Source organism: Diorhabda sublineata, chromosome 2 (genome assembly GCF_026230105.1).
Source record: "Diorhabda sublineata isolate icDioSubl1.1 chromosome 2, icDioSubl1.1, whole genome shotgun sequence".
Lineage (NCBI taxonomy): Eukaryota > Metazoa > Arthropoda > Insecta > Coleoptera > Chrysomelidae > Diorhabda > Diorhabda sublineata.
This window is the reverse complement of record NC_079475.1, coordinates 18081629-18106842: the sequence shown is the minus strand read 5'-3', so window position 1 is coordinate 18106842 and position 25214 is coordinate 18081629. Positions and strand designations below refer to the sequence as shown.

Genomic DNA, 25214 nt, shown 5'->3' with positions numbered 1-25214 from the left:
GTTTCTAACGTCTAATCGCCACCACTGTGTAACCCTACAACAGACAAAGGCATAATATGCTTAACTATTTGATTGAAACCTGGACATGTGGCTAGTTTCTCATTTATTTTGAGTTAAGTGGTCTTTAGGCAACTAATACAAGAATAGTAATAAGAGGATACATCTAAAATACATTAAGTATTTGAGGAAAAATATACAGTGTTTGTTTTCCTGTAGGTATGGGCTATATCACCATTTGGTGTTGCTTTAGATTTTTTAGTGGAAGAGTATGCTTCTAGTAAAGGAGTTTATCCGCCTAGACAACGACGAAGAAAAAATTCAATATATGTTGCTACAATCGAAAAAGCTTTAGGTATTATTAATAGTCTAATTGAAACGCGAAGACTACATGAGATAGGTCTCATAGTTGTCGATGAATTTCATTTAATCGGAGAAGATGGACGAGGACCTATATTGGAAGCAGCTCTCACGAAAATTATGTTTTTAAAATGTAAGTAATACTTAACAGGAACTTGATGCCGTTGAGATAGTACATTTTCTCAAAATTTGCTGAATATAACAATTAGAAAGTGGTGATACAAACCATTAGTCTTCTCAAACTTCTATGGAAACATCATCTAAAATTGATGCAAAATCATTTTGTAAAAATTCTTAATGTGTGGACTTAATAGTTTACCAACTATTTCTGTTCACAAGTTTACGTCGTCTATTTTGGGTTTCATCAATTTTTCACCAACACATAAATGTGAATTACAAAACTTTCTGTACAAAGAATGTACAAACAAGTTTCTCTGGATAATTTTCTACACTTTTAATAAGTGGTACACAGAATGGCCGTGAATATGATAGGCTTAGACGTTCATAAAATTGATAAACTAGACTAGAAAAAACTAAATTTCTGTCTCAATAAGGCTTGGAAATGTTTTCTCTTAAAAATTAGATATGACAAAACCATTCCTCGACCAAATTAGACTCACAGAAGCCATTTTTGGTCACTTAGAACTTACGAAATTCATTTTTTGGCAAATTAGATTTAAAAAGCGAATTTTTCACCAAATTAGAATTTAAGAAATCATTTGTATACAAATTTGATTGGGACAAACCATTTTTTGACCAAATTAGACTTTTAAAAGCTATTCCTAAACCAAATTAAACTTAAAGTCAAAATTAGACTAATGAAAGAAATTTCTTGCCCAAATCAAATTTAAAAAATCAACTTTTTACACAATTGAACATTGAATAGCAATTTCTTAACCAAATCAAATAAAAAACGCCAAATAATCACAAGATTAGCTTAAGAAAAGTCATTTTTGTTCAAATAAAAGTTTTATAAAAATCATTTTTTTAGTCCATTCGTTTATCGAATCTTTTAATAATTAATTGGGTAATGCTGTTTGTAATAATAACCCATACTGGGGGGAAATGAATCAGTGTCAAAGTCTACCAAAGATTACCACAAAAAATTAATGATGTTTTTGTATTTTTTTCAATTTTTGGACTTATTTCGTAATTTTGGATAATATCATTTAAGGTCAAAAAACCCATGGATAATTGAAAAAAATAATAATATATAGAATATTCATCAGCATCTGAGGAATATGCTATCGATGTCAACACCAAGAAACTAATTTTCTTTGATGGCGAATTGATTTCAGTCAAGATTAGTTTGGCACAAATAGAAGAATATATGTTCGGCAACTTTTAATGCAGTCATTATCAAAAATTATAAAGAAAATTGATAAAAACTCACAGAACACGTAATTCAAGAAGAATAAAAGTTGTAGGGCTTGAAAAAAAATTGTAAAACTATTTGTTATATCTAAGATGTAATTTCTGGAATCGTTGGTGATACTCATACTGAACACACTGTTTACACTACACCAACACTCACAATTACACTGTTTGACGCGCGTTTCGATAACCAAGTTATCGTCTTCAGAGACAGAAGGAAAACCTGTAATTGTTAGTGTTGGGGTAGTGGTAGTGTAAACATTGTGTTCAGTATATTTGTTATATCTCTTAAATCTTATATATTACTATAATAAGAGCCTAATATAACAACTACAATCTAAATGAGATTTTCAATGTAAAAATAATTCTAACTATAAATGTTACACTGAACTGTCTAATGGCAATTACAATTTACTCTTGGAGAAACAAAATATTTGTTGAGACACATATTATATATTTTCTATACCTCTAAATGGAATCTTCATATTGCCCGAAATGAATTAATATTCTTTACTTTCAGCCAATATACAAATAATTGCCATGAGCGCCACTATAGGCAACGTATCAGATTTGTGTACATTTTTGAATGCCGACGTATATACAAAAAATTTCAGACCAGTTGAGTTGGTTGAATATGTGAAATGTACCAACAACATTGCAAAGATTAACTGGAATTACAAAGACGAACAAGATTTATTGGTAGATCAAAAGAAAATTGATTTTAAGGTAACTTTTCCTTTACAAATACAAACCATATAACACTTAGTTCTGAATTAGAAAATTTGTTCTAATAACAATTAATATTTGTCCTAATTTTCCACCATAAATTAACAATTTGTTATTATAAATTGATCAGTATAAATATTTTAACAATCCAAAACATATTGTCGATTATAATCATGTAACCGTTCATAAAATCAAGAGACCTTTCATCACTTGAGGAGCTATTACTTGAATAGTAATAGAAAATGGATCAAAAATAATGAGTCACGAAACAATTTTACGGAAAAACTCCCTTCTCGCTTTCCAGTGAATAGGAATCTTGCAACAGGACAAATCTAAAAGCTTTCCAAAGGAATTTAACACAAAATACAGTAATAAAAAGGAGAGAAATTGAAATACCATTAATAGAGTATAACCATGACTTCCCCGGCAGAAGACTCTTCCTCAGGAAGTGATATTCTATATTCTATATAAAAACTGGTACTCAGATGGGGTGAACAATTGATATTAAATTTGACGCCACTAGCTTTTGCACAAATGACGTTAAAAATTAATAAAAAAAGTCGGAAAACTGGAAACACCTTATTAATTAAATTAAAAATAAAAATTAAATAAACTAGAAACTATCCCTGGACACTATTATCCAAATTAATATTTATTGCTAAGACTGGGACTTATCTATTGAAATCCAGGATGGTTGCAACCCTCAACTGAATTCCCAGTTGTTGGAGTTGAGTTGAATTTGTTTGTGTGGTGTACCGGTTGAGTCCTTTTTGTGTGGTTGAAACTCCAGCCTGGCGTCTGTAGAACTGCGGGAAAAAATAAAATGAGGCAAGAAACGGGAACACATATGGAAATTATTGAAGAAAGAACGAGTAGAAAGAATAAATTTGAACAAAAGGAGCTTATGCTCTAACATATCAGAAAAATCTGAATTTATATTTTTTAAATATAAATATGTTCTATTCTATTCGTTCTGTTCCCCAAACAAATAGAAAATAGGATTTTATACCTAGACTATTACAAAATTTGCTCAAAACAGAAGGAAATCTATAAAGATAACTGGAATTTTTGTGAGCCCAATAAAAAAAGTAAAGAAAAACTTACCAGCGATTACAAAAAATAAAATCACCACAAATTTAGTAAAATTTACTTTACTGATTTAAAGTGTAGGGAGTGGGAGGTCGATAACAAATTAATTTCTTCAAAAATTCGAATGTTTGAATAAATAAATAAGAAGTGACTACTGTGCCACAATACGTGAACAAAGGAATATTCAAAATGTTTGGATATTACATGTTACAATGGGGAAACAAAATCATTAAATTTTTTATAAATGGTCAGAAACAAACTGGAATACTAATGTAAGGGCCCGAAATAAAACACTGAAAGTTTAAATAAATATCCAAGCATATTACAAGCCGAAATTTATACCATCGGAAATGTATCCAGTTCAATAATAACAATTAGAAATACGGAAAACAGAGAAATAAAAATGGTGTCTGATAGCCAAACAACCATTAAAGTACGAAGCTCTTCTGTAATATGTTCCAGAGTGGTTTTGGAATGCTTGGGCATGCTTAGCGAAATAGGCAGAAATACTTTAACCTTTAGTGGGTATAAGGGCATACTGGAGGAATTGAACTATCAAACGAAGGGCCGAAACACCCATTTTGAAGACGAGAACTCTTTCGAACCAGAATATTGAAATAAATAAATAGATCAATAATAAATGAAGAAAATATTGGACTACTGGGACAACACATTACAGCCTGAATGGATACATCAAGAAACTCTGGTGGAAAAACTTAATATTAAATAAACAACTAAACTTACCTATAATAAACCTGGCGAATGTTAAATCTATTAAAGGATGTGGAATAAAAAATCTGACTGACTAGTTTCAGAGACAATCCTCAGAAACGAGTAGAGATGGAGGGCACAATAGATCTTACATGTCTCAGTAAATTCTATCAAACATACAAGATAACAAGAAATTGTTTGAATATTAAAATATCATTTAGGTGTACTGGATTGAATTGAAAGACTTATCTAAACTGAAGCTGGCAGATGTCTTAAAGTGTCAATGAACCGTAGGAGTATTGTACAAACTTAAAATATTAGTTTAATCAATGACAACTACATGATCAAATTTTTTGTTGATTACTCATTTGATCTATGATTAAGCAACTGTGGAAACTTCATAGATTAATTTAAATACAGACAAATAGAGTTATTTAGGTTAAATATTTTTAAAATGAAGCAACAGATAAAATAATTCATCAAGTACAATGTAATGTCGGATTTGAATTTATTTTCAGTTTATTTTTAGTATTCTGAATCGATTTTGAAGTTAGATCCAGATTTTTTGGGTGGTTTAGTAATGGAAGTTATTCCAAATGGGTCATGTCTCGTGTTTTGTGCATCCAAGAAGAATTGCGAAAATGTAGCTAATTTATTATGCAAAATTTGTAAACCGTAAGTGATGTTTCCTTTTTAATTTTCAAAATATAAGAGACATACATATCAGTTTAATTAATTTTTATATCAATGAACTTATTAATCTTTTTAAATTGAAAATTATAAATTGGTGATAGTTTTTTGTTATTGCTCAGATTCTAGTGAATAAATTTTTCTAAGAATTTTTTAAAACTTTGAAATTATGGATCACTGTTTTCAGATATTTTTCAAAAATGGACAAATAGTAAAATCTTGTAAATCGTAATAAACATAAATGATAGCATTAAGTTGCACAAAACGAGATATGATCAAGCAAGTATAACATCACCTAATAAGTCGTGTGACTGACACACAGATGACGCCGACATTATCAAATCCTTATAACGTTTATGAAGTACCAACTTTCAAAAGACTATGTATAAAATCTCATGACATTTCGATTAATCAGAAAAAAGTGACAGCCATTTAACTGAAGCTACTTTTGTTATTTTCAAAACAGTTTTGTGTGTTAATTTAGCATTGCTTCTTGATAAAAGAAATACTGTAAAAGCTCAGCATCGGCTTCGATAGTATTATCCAGACTGTGCTCAATCAACAAGAACCAATTGTTATTGTTATTGGTTTGCTGAATTTACACGTGGTTGTAAAGACAGCGATGATGGTGAAAGTTCTGTTCGTACAATTGAGGTGGTTACTTCAGAAAACATCAAGAAAGTCCAAAAATTGATTATATCTATTCGTAAATTAAAATTGCGTAGGATACCTGAGGCCATAAAGTTATCAGAAAGCACTGCCTTTACAATTATGCATGAACATTCGACCATGAGGAAGCTTTTTTCAAAGTTGGTGCCGCGTTTACTCACAGTCGATCGAGAACAACAACATGTTGATGATTCAGAGCAGTGTTTGGCCATGTTTACACGTAATAAATCAGATTTTTTGCGTCGATAATGGATAAAACATAGATCCGTCACTTCACTCCATAATCAAAACGATCATTATCAATATTGTTCATTGACTATATCCAAATAGGACAGACAATCAATAGCGAATACTATATAGAGTTGCTGGATTGTTTGAATGCAAAAATCAAGGCAAAACGGTCTCATGTGTTGAAAAAAAACCACTGTGTCGCCAAGATAATGCAACGATTCACAAGTCGATCGCAACGATGTACGAATTAAACGAATTACACTTCGAATTGCTTCTTCATCTCCGAGATCTGGCCCCAAGTGTCCACTGATCTTAAAAAAATGCTCGCCGCGAAGAAATTCAGCTGATATAAAGAAGCAATTACTGAAACTGAAGCCTATTTTAAGGCAAAAACAAATCCTTCTACAAGCACAACATCAAGAAGTAAGGGAAGCGTTGGAATAATTATATTGGTTTTGAAGGAGATTACAATGATGAATCAAATCGATTTTTAGCAAAAAATGTTGTTTTCTTAGTTAGTCACACGACCTATCGAGTGATGAGTTATATATAATATAATTTTTTCTATTTACTATAATCTTAAAATAACTTTGATTTTGCATCACTTGCATATTATGTGTAACTGGGGTTCAAATAATTAAACATTAATTTATTCAGAGTGGGCTATTGATTAGATTTTGAACAAATGTTAAAATATGAACAAAAACGATGTGTTTCCAGCATATTCTCTAAAATTCAGTGAATACTGCCACATATAGGGAGGACTATTTGCTGTAGCTCAGTCTATATTTTTGATTCATCATTACAACAAATGCTGCATTTGTTATACTACTAATTTATATTTTTTACACTAAATTAATACATTGTCTCATATTTTAAGGGATCTCAAAAAGTACAAAAAAGAAGAAAAGCAACAACTGTTACATGCCCTAAAAGATGAAAGTGGAAAACTGTGTGATATTTTATCGATTTCTGTACAATATGGTATAGCGTATCACCATTCAGGTAAGTTTATGAATCAATAATAATTCATTAACCTTGTCATATCTTTGTATATGATTACTTTGCTTGAAATATCTTAGATCTAAATTTAAACTTCAGAAATTATTAATTGGAAATATTTCCGACAATCTTAACTTTATACTTTGAATATTGTGTCGAGTAAATTTTCACATTATAGTAAAATAAAAATGTTTTCCTATATGATGTTTGTCTCAAAAGTATCTTCACATCTCTCTCTTCATGAACTGGTTTTATTTTTATTCTTTATCGTGCGGTGACTAACATCCGTCAAAGTAGTCCCCATTTAATTGAATAACATGGTTCCAGTAGTATTAACAGACTTGGAAGTCAGTTTTAGGAAATGCCTTAAGTGTATTCGTCGCATTAGTTTTAACCAACTGTTGTCGAGCGGCGTTTCTTAGCTGAAAAAGAGCTAAAAGTAACAGAGAGCTAAATCTTGACTGTACAGAGACTGGCCAAGTTATAAGACTTCAGAATTTTAATGCAAACAATGCATCCCAAAGAATGGACCACCAACAGTCCCAAGAATATATCACCAGATTAAAAAACTTACCGACAGATATTAGTACAGAAATAACTTAAAAATTTTCTTGAAATAAAATTGGTTCAGAGTTTTAACACTATTCCTACCAAGACCGGTCAAATGACTGTTTTTAAATTATCAAATAAAATTTCCTACATTCAACGTTAGTAATTCGCCGTTAAACTTTACGACATTTCCTCATATATATGTATGATACATTTGTCAATATTCACTTATTTTTTTATTGTTGATTTTCTGAGAAAAATCTGTAGTCTGTCTTGTAGATTATGTACTCTTGAATAAAAAAATATCTTTTTATAATGGTAAACTGGCTATTGTTTTGCATTCAATATTGAAAATATAAGTTGTGAAAGACGGTCATCTGATCGGCTTCGGTAGGAGTAGCGTTAAAGCTGTACCTTGTTGTCACTGTATGTGTAAAGAAATTGATGACAAAAACAAGATTAAGGAACTTTTGTCACTGGACGTGACAAAAAAGAAAACAAATAAACTTCCCTTCTAGAAAATCGTCATTGAATTAGAGTAATGTATTGGTGCTCTGATTATCTGTGAGAATGTAAGAGACATTATAGTTTATATAATATGACAACAATCAAAGAAAATAGCCAACATAATCTTCAATCTTCATTGTATAACAATCTTACAATTACGTGCACTTGTTTGCGATACAGAAAACTTTGCTTTTCATATTTTTTCGTTTTTTTCAACATAATTCAAATAGTATTTGATTAATTTTTTTATTTTTGCTACCTTCATGTTACCTTGATCTCATCTAATATTTCTTAAAACACATTGCACATTTTTGTACCCTTTACATAAAACTATAAATCATCGTTGAAAGGATAAAAACGCAAACAATTTCGAATAAAAAGTGCAAAATATGATGTGTGTGGTCCATAGGACCGCTCTGTAAACTTTCCGTAGGCTCCACAAAAAAGCATCATTTTTTCGCACTTTTTATTTCAAATAAATTTTTCTTTGGATCCACACTTCATAAGGAGCGTAAAACTACGAAAAAATTCTTTTGACCCAAGGGAACGTTTATAAAGTTTGGTAGGGGCTCAACGTGTCACTGTGAAGATATTTTAGAAAATATTTTTCGAGATATATTATTTTGCTACTTTCTACTTCTTATTATTCAAGTATTATTTAAACTACAATATATTTTAGCTCCCTTTGGTAGGTAAAATTTGCTTAGTTAATTGTATTTGTAATATTCTATTTATTTATAGGTTTAACGAGTGATGAGAGACGTATAATAGAAGAAGGCTTTAGAGCCGGAATAATATACGTAATATGCTGCACCTCTACTCTTGCTGCTGGAGTCAATTTACCTGCACAAAGAGTAATATTAAGATCTCCTTATATTGGAAAAGATTTTATAAATCTTTCCCGTTATAAACAGATGGTAGGAAGAGCAGGAAGAGCCGGATTAGGAGAAACAGGAGAGAGTATATTGATATGTCAACCACTAGATTTACCTAAGGTAAAGGACTTGTTGATGTCACCTATGAATAAAGCTATGTCGAATATGCATATGAATGATGGAAAAGGATTAAGGTGTGTACTTGAAAATGTGGATAATCATAAAACAATATAAATATTGCAGATGAAATTTTTTAACTTAGAGTTTCTAGATCAATTGGTAATAATCACACTGATTGTAATGTTTACTACTACTACATTTACACATATGCATGCACATATGCATATGTTTTCATTTGCAATGTTAACAAAAAGACTATAAAAATGTATAAAATAATGCATAAAAGTAAGAAAAGTATATACATTCACGATTTTATTCACTTTTGATGTACTGGGAAGTTGATAGAAGAAATTTCACAATAATGTCAAAATAAAAACTTTGAAATTATGAAACTGTAGTTTAAGAAACAAATTTGGAACAATAATGATAGGATCTTATCTAACAAACACTCCCGGTATGTTACAGTATTAATAATATAATAAATAATTTGCACCTACGCAATATTTTAATTTATTCTAAATGTTTTTACTGCCCAACTCTTTAAAAATTCTGTTTGAAATATGTTATTGCAAAACAACTGTATATGATATATCGCACCCCTATTTCCATTGTACCATAAGCTCATAAATACTAATTTTACAAGAAAGACAAAACAAGAAATGTTTTCTGGATCAGTTTACTCGGTATTTGGGTGTACCAAATTCGGTGCACATACAGTTTGAAGATACCTTCACTGGTTAGTGATGTAAAATCTATAGAAGCTATAAAAAAATAATTTTTGGAATGATATGGCACTACTGTTACACTCTTCAATTTCTCACTGAAAGGTGCCGCAAGGAGCATCTGAACGAATCCCGAAGGAACTATTTGCTCACACAACACCTCGCCTATACGGACGATGTTGACATAATGGCACGAATCACTCGGCTCTTTAGGGACGATTGAGGAGCTTGATCGAACAGCTGAAGCAAGAGGACTCAAAATCAATGAACCTCTAGCGATAACACTGTTCAAATTCTCACTGGAAGGTACCGCTAGGAGTTGTTGCGGGAAACATATGCTTCTGGGCAGACCAGAAAGCGCTCAAGTTTAGAGGGTCCAAACTCACAATTTACAAGAGAATAATCCGTCCCGTAGTCACATATGACGACGACAAGTGAGCGGATTTTAAACTGTAGGGAACATAAGATCTTACGAACGATTTTTGGCCCTGTCTGATTTTATGGCATTCACTTGAGGTGACTAGGACACGTGGAGAGGATACCTTCTGATCGATACCTGCGCAGAGCCATGTATGGAGTACCTAGAGGATGGCGATTGAGAGGAAGACCCCGCCATCGCTGGTTGGAGGACGTTGAGGCGGATCTGAACCGTATCACTGTTTAAAGAAGAAGAAGATGACACTACAGTTGATGTTAATTTTATTTAGCCTTGTTGAGGCAAATGAAACGAAATATAACTTTATTCAAATTTTAGTTTCATATAGGAAAAAAACCCAAAAAATTTGAACTAAAAATAGCTCACAAAATTTGTGTTTAAACTTGTCCGGTTTAATTAAAGAAAGAACAATTTGAGAAAAAAAAATAATATTGACGTGGGAAGGCTTCAAATAAAGATAATAAAGCCTTTGTTTGCCTCAATCTTTGACTTACTTGTGTAGACCGGGATCAAAACCAAATTAGAAACATTTTTTTCTTCCTCTTTTTCTTATAACCACCTCTTGGAAATCTTCACACTCATAGGAGGTTTTCACTTGAAAAGAAAGGAGGTTTTCCTTCTGGTATCTCACGACTTTTATATCTGAAGATGTATTCCATTATTTAAATTTTGAAAATCAGTTCGGGTTACAGCTACAGCTTTGATTTTTGTAGCATTTCTTGACGAAATAAAATGACATAGTGGCTACGGCACTGTTCATGGTACTTACAGTCAGGTGTAACTCAGGGTAAAAGTGACACTTAACGCCTCACGCAGAATTTATCAGCACTAATGATATGACAATATTGAATCCTGTAGTCAATTTTATTGTTTTGGGATACGGCACTATTGAAATAGGAAAGCTATATCATCAAACACCAAAAATATTTTGGTTCGCAGCGACAAGATATTTTTATAACTTTTTATTGTGTTTTATCTATCTAAGAGGCTCTGGTTTCTCTTGTATATCGTTCTTCGTCTTCGGTGTTTTCTGTCTTTTCTTATCCTCTCAAATTCCTTCAACATTTTTTTTTCTTTTTTGTCCCCAGCTTTTTTATTCAGTTGCTACTCGACTATTTTTCTGTCGTTAATTCTTGTTTTGTTTCTTTTCCAACGTCTTTCTACCATATCCTACCCGTCGTTAGTTTTTTATTTCATTTCCATTGCGTTTATAATGCAAGGAAAACTTTATATTTCCATTCATTACCTAAGTGTATTCCACAGAACTGCTCAATAGATTTAAGTAAACAGAATAAACAGAATAAATAGAAGAATGAATAATCGTATATTCCAGAACCATTCAATGAATATTATAATGTGCTAATAATTTGAAGAATAATCAGGTATAAATACAATTATTTATTTTAAAAAAGGATTTTTATACTATTATTTTTAATGAGGTAAAAACTGGATTTTATGTCATTTTATATATAGAGTTTGATAGAAATATTTTTCGTATCACACTTACCTTCTATACTTGTAATTTAATATTTTTACAGACATTTGCTCCTAAGTTGCATAAGCTTAGGAGTTGCAAATACCAGAGTACAATTGCAAGAAGTAGCAGCTCACACATTATTGGCCGTTCAAAAAAATGTTCTTGATGTAGATATTAAAAAAATAACGGATGCAGTAATCAAGAATCTTTTTAAATTGGGAGCCCTAAAGGATTATGCTTCTAAAGTGAAAGAAAAAGATATTTCCACTGGTTTGGCTGATGTTTCTGTTAAAATGGATGTAAGATATAATACCACTGTAAAAAAATAACATTACTAGCTTCTTTTGAGATTACTAGTTGAAAGTGTAAAAAACTTTCTTTTCAGTTATATCACTTAGTACTATTCTCACTTTCTACCTCGAGAGTCCCAGAGTTCTATTAGAAATAATAGGATAACTAATTAAACTTACTATATATGCACATATACCAACAAACTGGCGACAACTAGTGATCATAAATCTGTAATCCCACTAAAAAACTATATGTGTCAGTAACTCACTTAATGTAAATTGTCATAATATAATTGGTTTCTTGCTCGTTAGTACACAATGTATTTTATTAAATTATTGTTTATAGTAAAAAATATTTTTCAGACATCTCTTCAAGACACACCAGTTAGTGAAAGTACAGAAACGCATAGCAAAAAGAAGAGAATTGTGCTAACAAATGATACTAAGTTAGTGGTTAGCGAATTAGGGTGCGCAGCCATTAAAGGTTAGCTATAATTAGATTACACAGTTTTTTATTATATAATATACGAGGTATGATACAACTACACTTACTCCAGTATATTAGCAACGATCCCCAAGTAGCTCTACCTCAAAACTACCATTATGCCAACAATCTGTGATACCGGTACTATTGTCATGATTTAATATGACCAATCAGCAGTATTAGTTATATATCCAAAACATTTGATGGCTGATATCTAACACCTATTGGCCTCATTTATGACTCCTATAATAAATTCAATTTTTTCTAGTGCATTTTCCTTGGTATTATAACAAAGTTCCATCTGATGCTTTGCAATCTTTCTTAAGTGGTCTCTCCTTTTTTTCAGTTTATTTATGTCTATCAATTTATTGTTCTTTTCGTTTTTAATCCCTTATATTTCTCATCAGTCTGTCTTCATTCATATGTCCATACCAATTGCTATTTTTATGTCTTGATTTGGTTTTTATCCCATTACATTTAGTTTCAGACAATAGTCTTCTTTGATATTTTCATTGAGTGTATTTTAGTCTCATATTTTCTTTTAATTAAGTATCCAACTTTCTGCTGTATATGTTTTAGTATTAGTGGTATTGATTTTAGTCGTTGTAATGTATGTAATGTGTTATAATGTAATTCCCCAAAAATATTTGGAGAAGGCTTTAATATCAGTTTTTAGTAATGTCTTTACAATGAAGTACTTCAGGAAATATTAAACAACTGTCAAAATGGGTTTGCATTAAATTAAATATATATTGAAACTAAATAAAATTTATTCCCAATTATCTGTTATTAATTTATTTTAGGCGGATTGGAGCTTTCCAGGGCGCATATGCTGTATGAAGATCTTTTCGAGGCTCAATCTTGCTTAGTTCTACAAGGCCACTTGCATCTATTGTATTTGGTTACCCCTTATCAGACTGCGGATCAAATAAAACCAAATAATCAAGTTTATTATGAAGTGGTATGATATTTAAATAACCGTTTATATTTCTTCTGTAACCATTATTGAATAAGTGAGTAATCACCTTTAAACCTATTTATTGGATTTATTCAATCTTAAATGTCGTTTTAAATTAAAAAAATATATTCAACCAGTTAAGTTCAAGCTTTATATGGTGCTCCCAGATACTTCCGTAGTCTGACGAAGATAACAAAGACAAAAGTGGTACGTCACGTTAAAATACAGAATGGAATGTCTGACCCATTCGAGACAACAGTAGGTGGGAGGTAGAGTCACGCGTTGGCCTCTCTCCTGCTTAGCACAAGAAAAAGTAGTTCAGGATGCGAAACTTGGTACTAGAGGTACCATCTTTAATAAATCATCACTGGTGCTTGCTTACGCAGACGTCCTGACCTCTGGAATCCTATGAAAAGGAAGGGAAACGTTTGTAAATTTTGAGAATGCTCCAAAGAATGTGCTTGCCCCTCGATATTATTTCGGACTGTCAAAATACTTACGTAAAACGAGTCTCTCAAAAAATACAAAGATCAAAAACTATAAGACTTTAATTAGATAAGATGGAGAGACGGAGTCTCTGGAGATGCTACAAAGATTGGTGCATCAAACTGGATGGTCCTTGCAAGAAACCGGAAAGGATGGTGTTCAAGGCTAGAGAAACTCGAGGTCCTCCTGTAGGGTTATACCGCTAGATATGATGATTCATCTATATTTAAGATTAAATTATAATTATTGTTATATGCATAACTAAAATATTTTGGAGCTTAAGTTATAGGTATGTAATTATTGCCCATCAGAAGTTGGTTGGTACATAGCGTTGCTTAGAAGAGGGAAACAGATGGATTGTGGAACAGAGATGATAATAGCTACGACGGTGTGGATGTATTTCACAAAACAAAATCTTCATTACTATGAAAATATATTTCTGTTAAAATTTGAAATATTTGGTATCGTTTTTACTTGGGACTGTACAAGATATTAATGGCAAAAATGTATAGATACCCCGCCACCTTTTGCTACTTCGTACTCAAACCTTATGTGGAAGATAGAACTGCCGTGCTTTAAAATTTGAACAAGTTTGAACTCTACTAAAGCATTTGAAGGATCAGAATTGTTATGTTTTAGATGAAAAAATCACAATTCTCACAAGTTTCTTCATATTCTATATATATCTACTTTTTTAAGTTAAAGTGAATATTTCACTTCACGTTATAATCTGAATTTTATCTCCAAAGTACTAATTCTAAGGAGCTTACAACTAACACCGAAATTTAGTTTTATAACTCAAACATAAGCTGATTTGTTAATATAATTATTTTGTATACTAAACCTTGTCCATAAAATTTTGTCACATATTATGACATCTCGTTTAAGAACGTCTGTGGAACCTAGAGTTGGACAATACTATTACGGATTGCGAGAACAGATTTTCATACTACGTTAGATCCTTAAGAAGTGCTACAAGTACAACATCGAGACCCTATAATTATCAGCGATTTTATGGCGGCATATGATTCTATCAAAGACCAGGACCATCAATGAATACATATACTAAAAACTAATTGAACTGACAAATATGTCGATCTTAAAAGTGATATGTCACGTTAAAATACAGAATGAAATCTCTGACCCAATTGAGACAACAGTATGTGTAAGGCAGGTTGACGCACTGGAATGTCTCCTTGAAAAAGTAGTTCGAGATGCTAGAGATACCGTGTTTTAAAATTTAAAAGTTTTGTCATATATTTTCTGGTGGATTGAGGATATTTCATTTCATAATCTGAATTTTGTATCTAAAGTACACAATTCTAAGGAGCTTACCACTTGAGTTTTACAATTCAACTATAAGCTGTCTTATTAAGATAATTCTTATATATGAGTGTATACAAATCAATTTTTTCCATTTATATTTTTGATGATATGTTGAACATTTTATTCTAATTTTTAGTTTACCCGATTAGAGCCTAGTGAATTAAAAGTAGCAAGAACTTTGGGATTAAATGAATCCATAGCTGTTAGAATGTTATCAAACAATCCCATCAAGGTATGTAGAAAACTTGATTTCTCTTTAATCGATCTGTTGAAGATATATTTCTAATTATGTAGACTGTACCAGAAAGAGTATTAAACAGATTTTATTTAACATTGATGCTGTACGATTTATGGAACGAAATGCCAGTTTTTCAAGTATCAGAAAAATATCAGGTTAGTGTAGATTTGTTAAATTTAAATTTCGTTCTTCATTTTTTTTTCATTTATTATAGATCAATAGAGGCATCGTACAGAATCTAATGACGGCCGCTGCCACTTTTGCATCAAACGTAGTGAACTTTTGTGAACAATTGGAAGAATTTTGGGCTTATGCTTACCTATTAAAAGGTATGAGCCAGAGATTATCACACTGTTGTGTTAAAGAACTATTACCTTTAATGGACCTTCCAGCTGTAAAACAGGTAATGGAAATATGCAACATGTTTCAATATAAGCATTTAACAATAACACATTTTGTTGAGAAAACCTTTACCACCGTTACACTTATTCTTTGATCAACAAAATCAAACAAAAACTGTTTCTTGAATTATAATGAACACATCGTTGTTTGGAAGCATTTTTTGGGTGAATAAGCTTGTGGCAAAATATTCTAGACTTAGGAGTTTCATCCAATTACTTTTAGGATCTGACGGTATCTTATTTCTGATGATGCTTTTTGGCTGGGAAGAAACCACCAGAGTGCATCTTTTTGAATTGCGAAATTCTCACAGGAGCATATTCTTACAAAGAGTTCTGGCAAATAAAAGTCGTTTGCGTTCTTTTTCTTGGGAGTGTTTTGGCTTCTTGATTCCTGTGTGACCAGAATCCCAGGCATTATTTCTGTTTATATCATCAAATTTTTAGGATTTATAATTAGAAATGAATTAAAGAACAGTGTCATTAATTTCGACGCAATTTCGGAAAGACTATATAAAATAAGGTTACAGGGCAAGTACAGGAAAATAAAGTAATAATTGCAACTACAGAAAACAAAGAATTGATCATAGAGATATTACAGATAGAGTAGGCATGCTATAGGCGCCCATACAAGTGGGAGCGTCTGGCCGATAGAAAGAGAGAGATAATAATTTATGTATTGCCGTCTCTGTCTAGTGGCGCATGCGCGTTGATTAGATTTCGTGTACGCACTTTACCGTTGCCCGTTGAATCAGAGACACGCATGCGCAGTACGCAACAAAAGAAAGAGATAGAAATACATAAATGATTCTCTTTCTCTTTTCATTCGCGAGACGCTCTCACTTGTAGGCATGCCTACTCTATGGTAATATCTCTATGGAATTGACACAGAAGTACGAGTTCTATGAAGATATGGCAAGTGCACTACCCCAAGGTACGATATAAAGATGGTGGTAGGAGATATGATTGCTAAGGGGGAATGGAAACAATATACAAGAAAGTAACAGTAAGCACGAGCAAAGTATCGAAAATGGGAAGTTACCAATTAAGTTCGCTATGTAACATGAAATTAAGATAAGCTTCACAAGTTTTGACCATAGAGAAATGCATAAAATAACATATATTTCACCAGATGGGAGGACTAGGAACTAGATTGACCACATGTTAATAGAAAGAAAACATCAAAAACTGGGTCGTTTTCACAAACGCCGATTAAACAAAACTGGCTATATGGGAAAGAAATGTATTGAGGAAAATGTTTGAGGGAACAAAAACAAGAGAAGGGCTATGGAGAAAAAAAACTGGACTCATCAATAACAGGATGTATGAAAGCCCAAACAGTAAGTTCGTTGGGCATACTAAATGGATGCCGGAAAAGAGATCTACAAAAAGGGTCATTGAAGAACGGGAAGGTGGAAGAGACCAAAGAAAAAATGTTTGGATGCATTTTTGAAGGATATTAGAGAGGTAGAACCGAGTTACAGCGCAAAAGTAAAAGTAATAGTAATTTTTTATAGCTTTGCAAAAAAAGTTCAATACAAATCTTTATCACATTGATTAACAATAATATTATAATAACAATCCTTTTTAATACAATGGATTGGTATTCGTTATACAAAAAGTTGAGGTTTTATTTTTTAATTAAATGGCACTGCCTAATTCGTAAATAAAAATTAATAAGAACTTTTTTTTAGAGTAGAGCAAAGCAGTTATATAATGCCGGTTTTAAAACTTTACAAAGCATCGCAAAGGCGAATGCAAATGCATTGGTGGAAAATATAGAGTTTATGTCTCTTAGAGTAGCAAATCAACTTATTGCAGCATCCAAGGTAATACTTCACTTAAAAAATGATGATTAATTTTAACACTTTTATTTTTGTAGATGTTGCTTCTTGAGAAAGTTGAAAACTTAAGAGAAGAAGCCGAAGATGTTCTAGATGGCGTTGACGTACCTAGAGATAGAGTATAATATAATTTTGAATACTTTATACAATTTGAAGGTTTTAGTTTTCAATTTGATAATGAATAAAAAAGTTTTTAAACTGATTCAGGGTTTTTTTATATTAAATATAGCTGTTGAATTTGTAAAACCAATAAATTTATTTATCTCAAATTTATCAATAGACCGATAAACAAAACAATAGTAACACCTGTATATTAATCAACAAAGTGAACAAAAAATACTGCTTTTTTTAGCAATATTGATAAGTGTTATGGTATTACAGTACACAATTTGACGACCAGCTTTTCAGTACTAAAGATTTTAAAATTATAAAATAAAAAACAGTGAACAATAAAATTTAATTATCTCTTCTTGTACAAACAAGGATGTAAACCTATAGTTGGCAATTTGTTTTTGTGTTTAATCGGTCTCTCCTTTTTGAAATCCAAAAAATAGAATAAGTTATTTGATAGATCTTTTAAGGAGTTCTTGAATCCATAATAGCTAACCCCTTTGATAAAATCATCGATGTTTTCAAATCTGCTTTCTACTTCAGCAATTTTTAAGATGCCTCTGAAAATAAAAAAAAAATGTTTTTATATCAAAGATTTCACTGTATCCTTGATTAGGAAATATATAATGTGCTTGAAATTTGTTTTTGGAATGAGACAAATCCGAGTTTGCATTAATCACTCTGAAACTGAGACGTGGAAAAATTTTGGAGTAAATCTTGTCAAAGTATTGAGTACTAAATTATGAATTTAACGATATAACCCCCAAAAATATTGTCACTTCTATACATAAAATGAAGATTGAGGTAGAAGTGATGAGTCAATTTTGTTCTCAATTGAAATTCCACACAAAAATTACTTCAGAAATGATTCTTGACTTTCTAACAAAAAATGCATGATAACCTGGGTCATTAAATGTTTTTGATTTTTTAACAATTCGTTCTCTTGAAAATAAAATGAAAGTCATTGATGTTCCATGCAAACTAGATGGTCCCATCTGTCACCCACGTTGTGCAGACTTGTGATTACACGTATTGTGATTGTTCATACGTCCCAAGCCAGGGACGTATTATACATTGTTCGATGCCGGACCATTATCAACAAAACAGTAGCTGCCCTTTTTGCTATCAACCCTACAGACCTACTTTGCCTCATCTTTCTACCTACATAATCCCGCTTCTTCGCTGCCAGACCAATATAGATAGATATAAATTAGCTTTCAAACTTCACTTCTGCCCCAATACCTGTCTAGAGCATTTACTAACAGTCGTTGATAAAAATTTATATGAAAATGTGCCAGGAACAACAGTGAAAAAGCAACTGCTTTTGCCGACCACTTGGTTAAAGTATTTAACCGCAACGACGAGGACCCCAATACAAACTACCATAATATACATAACTATTTAGACTCCCCGTTTCAAATAGAACTTCCCATCAAACGGTTTACACCTTCAGTTCTGCGAGTAGGTCATTTCCCTTGCCAGTAGAAAGTTCCGCAAATTATTTTAATAATGAAACCGGGATGGCGCTATTGAGTACGTAGAGTAGTGAAAAAGATATCTTTAGCTCTGGAAAGTGAATCCTACCTCTCAGCAGGTTTCCTGGACGTTATCCAAGCATTCGATAGAGTTTGGCATGAAGGCCTTATATATAAATTTAAAAATTCCTTTTTACTTATTCTAAAATCCTATTTAACAAAGAAACATTTTTGGTAAAACATTGAGATGAATTTACAGAATGGTATTCAATCAAAGCTGGGGTACCTCAAGGAAGTGTACTGAGGTCCACTCTATATCTCCTTTATTCCTACTATCTTCCAGCGAGCAATCATAGCGAAGTTGCCACATTCATAGATGACACTCAAGTATTGGCTCTACATCATAATCCAGTAATTGCCTCAAGGTACATACAAGACAACCTAAACAAAATAAATAAATGGCTGATTAAAGTGAACGATGCCAAGTCCACTCATATAACTTACACAATGAAACTTGACTCATGTCGACCAGTCACACTTGATGATTCGATGATTCACAAATAACCCAGTTAAGCAATACAAAGTACTTGGGTACTCATCGTGACAGACGTTTAACTTGGCAAAAAGATATATTTATGAAAAGGAAACAACTTGGCAAAATTTAAACAAATGTATCCATAGATTTAGGACATTATTATATACTTTAAAGGGGTATATTCACTGAAAGATACTCTTGCATGTCTATTAAAATCAAGTGAATTATTTAATATCCTACTTTGGTTAGATTGTAATTATAACTGCAGTTTATAAAGAAAAATTAGATGTACCATCAGCTTTAGAAATTGATGTATGCACATAATTCTGGAAGAACTTGTATAACATTTAGAAATATATTCCTTACCCGACTTTTAATACCCTGTTGGCTTCTAGCAGATAGTCTTTCAAATTTGTCCCCATAAGTGATAGACAGAAAACTGCCACGTCCACAGAATCGTTGTCTAGAGGTACTTTGCACATATCACATTCGATAACTGTATCATTAACAGCTACTAGATCAAAAGAATGTACTTTTTGATCAACTGACTTTGACAATCTTGCATCTCCACAACCGAAGTCGGCCACGACGTGACTATGGGGCCTTCAAAAAATAATATAAATTTTCTTGGTCTATGTGGACACTTCATAATACGATTTCAATGGAGTTATAATTTTATGAGTATTCACATGGAATTTACTAAATTGTTTATTTTATTTTTGATTGATGTAAAAAACTCAGTAATAAACTTATTATTAACATTGAATGTAGTAACTGTGTTGCGACTTACATTTTTTTTATACTCTTGATGATTACATCTAAAGGGTTTAGAGGCCACATTTTAACTTGTTTCCTATAACCATCATGATAAGCTTTGAAAGCATCCGGATCAGTTTGAAATAGTTTCTGAGCTTCTTTACTATCGGTAGTATAAATTTGTTCATTTATGAAACGAAACCGGGCCGCTTTCAATTTTTCCATCATTCTTTGTCTCAAACTAAGTTTAGGTTTGGTTTCCTTGACTTCTTCAAGAACATATTTTAATTTATCATAAAATTTCTCTTTCTTTTTATCTCTATTAGAACCTGATGTTTCTATTGCCCTTAAATTTCTCTTTGGGAGTTGATTATTTATTTCAATTCTTCTACTCGTTTTTTCGGATTTGTTTTTTAGTTTTTTGGTATTATCAGGAATTGTTTCAACTATCTTATTATTGGTATCTTTGAAAACATTAGACCTATTTCGTTTCTTGTTTTTTTCTACATTATCTTCCTGTGTATATTTTTTTGACTTTGTAATTTCTTGATTACTGCTGTTAACTTTGCCTTTTTTATTTTTCTTTATTGAATTACTATCTAAAGGATTGCTAGAACTTTTAATTTGCTCAGTTAATGTATTGGTGTCTATTAGTTTTTTCAACCGTCTCATTCTTCGTTTTTTACTTTTTGTTATTATCTCTTGAGCAGATTTTTCTTGTAGTTTTTGCTTTTCAAGTTTATTTGCTTTATTCTTGTTGGTAGTAGTTGTTGACCCAGTAAGGTCATTATTTGTACCAATTTGTGAATTTTTCTTTTTATTTGTTAATAACTTTTTACTGTTGGTTGTACTTTTTAATAAATTAGTTACCTCCTCAGTTTCTACATTTGAATCAGTCAACTTATTAACGACTGTATGCAATTTCTTCAATTTTTGCTTTTTAATTGTTTTGATGTTAACAAGTGTGTCCGAAGAACTAGTCACCAAATAATTATTTTTTTCCTGTATATTTTTATTATCGCAATTAAGCACATTGTTTAAATGTGATACGTCTATGTCATTTTTAGTAAGTCCTTTCTGCTTTTGTTTCTTCTTTTTAACTTTTTTTATTGGTGATTTAATGAGATTAATAGTATCATCAGACTGTAAATTCAATTTATTTGCTAATTTTGAAATTTTTTTATTAACTTTGAAATTAGGTGTTTGTTTCAACTTTTTCTTTGCTTTTTCAATCAATCTTGATTTACTTCTTTTTTTCTTCTGAAAAAAAAAATCTATCAATTAATATTGAGAAAAACTTAAAACATTAATAACATATTTTATAAAAGGATGGGATGGATCTTTAACCTTTTTATGTCAGATGAGAACTAGAGCCATACAAATTTTTCTTCTTATTTTAAAGGATTCTTAAGGAAGATGGAATCTATGATAAGGACGGGAATCAATGGAAGTTTATTATTAGTGGAATATTAAGACTAGTACCCCTCATATTTTACGCATATTGGATTATTTATCATCTTTCTCTATTATGAGCACTATACTGTTTCAAAATCTCAAGTGAAGGAATTCTATAACAACATATAGAGGATGGACTGTTACCACTAAGATTTATTTAATGATATTCTCTTTCAAGTAACCCACCTAAGCAAAATAAGAAGAAGGTTTTAAACCAAAATTATTGTAATGTAATGAACAACAACCATTTTTACTTGTACAAAATGTGATGTTGCTTCAAGTATCAATGAAAGATAGCATAAAGTGGTGAAATTTTGATTTTCTGTTGCATTGGGAAATCCACAATATGAATGGAATACCTGTTAGCTATATTTGTTGTTCATTTCGATTTGTGGATTATGATATTATTTTGTTTCATTAGTTTTTGGATTTTATTTTTACCTCTTATTTGATTTGTTGTAGTGAAGTGTATAAGCTGAAACAAATAGTATACCTATATATTTTCCACATTATACTTTCCTTCATACCTTGATATGTACTAATGTATTAAGGACTTCTCAGATTTTTGTTTTTATGACTCATTATGTTTGAACTTTACATTTTTTACTTTACATCTCGTCGCTCAAGTTCTAACACCATGTAAGTCTAAAAAATGCCTTTTTGATTTTTGAATATCATTTTATAAATAATCAAAAGACCTCAAGACAACTGATACAAAAATCTTGAAACTGATATATATTCATAAATTTTCAAAACGATTTATGATTTTACTTCGTGACATTACATTCCATTTTTCTATAATATCATGAGTTCTATAGTTTTCAAAATTAAAAAAGAATATATCATAAATTTAAACAAGTAAGATTAGAAAGCAACCAGAATCGATACTGTATAAATAGCCTTCCAGTCAGCGTGGATAGTTTTCCCGTTGCCATCCTGAAAAGGTTAATAATTTTATGAAGAATTTAATTTAACAGGGAACTAATAAGTATATAGCTCTGCTAGATAGTTCTAGATCTGCTGATCAAGTTCATATGATACAATCTAAATTTTGCTAGAAACAAATAGTTACTGTAAAGGTCATAAGCTATGATAGTAGACAGATAAGAAAAACTTCCCCTTTAAAAGGGTATAAGAGATTATCAGAAGAAAACACAAATAACTGCAGTTATGGGAATTGGATACACTTATGGTGGTATTTTTTATTCATTCTACATTAATGTTAGTTCGGAAATCTTTGATGATGTTTTGTAACGAGCCCACTTTACACTATCATTACACCAACATTGATTGTTTTTTTTTGTTAAATGATGTATGTTTCGATAATCATATCATCTCAAAGACAATAAATTAATTAAATAAGTTATCACTCATCATGAATACTAGCAGGAAGAATTTAAAATTTTTTAAAAATTGATAACTAAAAAGTCGTCTAGGAAATTATTTTCGTTGGCTTTACCCAAGCTCTTCTTTTACACAAACAACTATTTCTTTATTTCCAAATGTAAATAATCTACTTATTTCAATATACTTTAATCTTCCCACATTTTTCAATGACACTGTATGAGTCAAATTAAACACCACTAAACTTGCCAGTTCACCCACATTGTAAATTGCACAATTAATTTTTGAAAAGCTTCCACCAACCTCATAGATTGCTTGTACTCCTAATCACAAAACCTCATGGGCAACGAGAAGTAACATTTTTCTGTACAGAATGAAAAAATCTGCCAGGTAGTAGAATTCACAAGCAGTAAATTTTTTGTGAACTTTCAACTTTATTGTAAACAAAAATTTTTACACAGTTTTATATAATACAACACTGACAAATTAATTAAGGTAATATTTTATAAAATTAGTAATTTAAAATAACCATTTGTTCATGTGAAATAATCAAATACTTTCTTAGAATTTGGAAGACTTCTAGGTAATTTGGGTTGCTCTTGCTTTTGTTTGTTATTTTCTTCATAATATTGCATTTGTTTCCTACGAAACTCTGTTAATGGATCATCATACTGTTTGTAAAATCTTAAGACTTCCCTAACGTCGTCGATTTCGGTATGTGCTACAGTCATTAAAAATGATGTCAGATCTACAAGAGCAGTATCATCATCATTTCCTTCCCATCGGGTAACGTTTAAATGGTTGTCAGGATGAAATTTAATAGATTCACTATTCCAATCAACAACGATAACCTTTTTCAAGTCTCTATTGAGTTTATCGAGATTTTTAACATGATGACCATCAACAAAGTGAGTGGAATCTCTAACAAGTTTATACGAAATTAAACCTTTAGGATCAAGGGCTTCAATTACAGGGAAAATGGTCATACCTGACTCTGATGTGAATATAACTATTTCATATAAACCTACAAGGTTTTCTAGCATGTAATCTAAACCTGGACGTTTCTTAAATCTCCAACCTGTTTTATATGTCCAGTCGGCATGTGCTAATACATCTGTGAGTCCCAGAATTAATGTATAAGGAGGTTGATAATAAGGATAGCTTAGAACATCTGGTAACAGTTTGTCTCTAGAAGGTTCTTGAAAAAATAACGTAAAATTCTCGATTTGTTTAAATAAGTTTTTCAAATACTGCTTCCAAGCTGGAATTTCTAATCCATTTTCATCTGGTTTTTGAAGTTCTATGAATACATAGGCGCCTGCTACTATGATAGACAAACCCAGTAAACCAAATGCAAACTTAACTTTTCTTGATATTCTGCCATAGTCCACTATTTCCTTTCTAAGAGAATCTTTTCCTTGACAAGATTTATTAACAGCAGTATTTGGAACACTTTTATTTGTAGAATTATATCTTTCTATAACAAGGTTATTGAGAGAAGAAATATTAAGTTTTTTGTTAGCAAAGATAATTTTCAAATTTCTTCTTGCAAAAATACCTGTTGTTCCCCACATACTAACATAACTTTTCAATGATCTAACATGAATTTATGAAAAATGTGACAATGTCACTTTGACTTTTGGAGCATTTGGAAGACATATAATTAGACAAACATAAATTAATATATATATAAAATTTAATATGTATTATGATTCGTCCAATGTGTTAAAAAGTAAATGTCTACTATAATCTAGTTTAAACGCATACTAGATTAAAATCTGAGATATTTACTTGCTAAAATACCTTGAACAGCTCGTCAAATATGTTGTTGTCTGCATCCGCGTCCCATTTTACACTATTGAAAGTCTTCATTTTGTTGAAAATGAAACAAAATCACATAAATACCTATAACAAGATTCATATATAAACAATTCTAACCTTAAAACAACGAGAGTAATTTCGCCTGCTTTTTTATTGGA

General features: G+C 31.2%; 3 protein-coding genes across 3 annotated transcripts in view; 1 reads left to right on the top strand and 2 right to left on the bottom strand.

The window, feature by feature from the left end:
* LOC130452697 (helicase POLQ-like) overlaps positions 1–17796 on the top strand; it is a 22140-nt gene extending 4344 nt beyond the window's left edge. The window contains exons 4-16 of the mRNA XM_056792106.1: positions 217–490; positions 2252–2457; positions 4787–4932; positions 6728–6852; positions 8647–8974; positions 11597–11834; positions 12189–12309; positions 13113–13270; positions 15216–15311; positions 15374–15472; positions 15532–15720; positions 17410–17544; positions 17598–17796. Coding sequence (XP_056648084.1) covers positions 217–490; positions 2252–2457; positions 4787–4932; positions 6728–6852; positions 8647–8974; positions 11597–11834; positions 12189–12309; positions 13113–13270; positions 15216–15311; positions 15374–15472; positions 15532–15720; positions 17410–17544; positions 17598–17684 — 2202 coding nt within the window. The 3' untranslated portion in view covers positions 17685–17796. The remainder of the gene's footprint in view (positions 1–216; positions 491–2251; positions 2458–4786; positions 4933–6727; positions 6853–8646; positions 8975–11596; positions 11835–12188; positions 12310–13112; positions 13271–15215; positions 15312–15373; positions 15473–15531; positions 15721–17409; positions 17545–17597) is intronic.
* Positions 17792–25214, bottom strand: LOC130452698 (ribosomal RNA-processing protein 8). Its single transcript, XM_056792107.1, has 4 exons — positions 25039–25214; positions 20471–21696; positions 20047–20283; positions 17792–18230 (listed from the first exon to the last, which is right to left on the bottom strand). The coding sequence occupies exons 1-4, from the start codon at positions 25105–25107 to the stop codon at positions 18020–18022; spliced, it is 1743 nt and encodes a 580-aa protein (XP_056648085.1). The 5' UTR covers positions 25108–25214; the 3' UTR covers positions 17792–18019.
* LOC130452701 (mitochondrial import inner membrane translocase subunit TIM50-C-like) lies at positions 23650–25045 on the bottom strand. Its single transcript, XM_056792110.1, has one exon. It carries the CDS (start codon positions 24807–24809, stop codon positions 23772–23774), a length of 1038 nt encoding a protein of 345 aa, XP_056648088.1. The 5' UTR covers positions 24810–25045; the 3' UTR covers positions 23650–23771.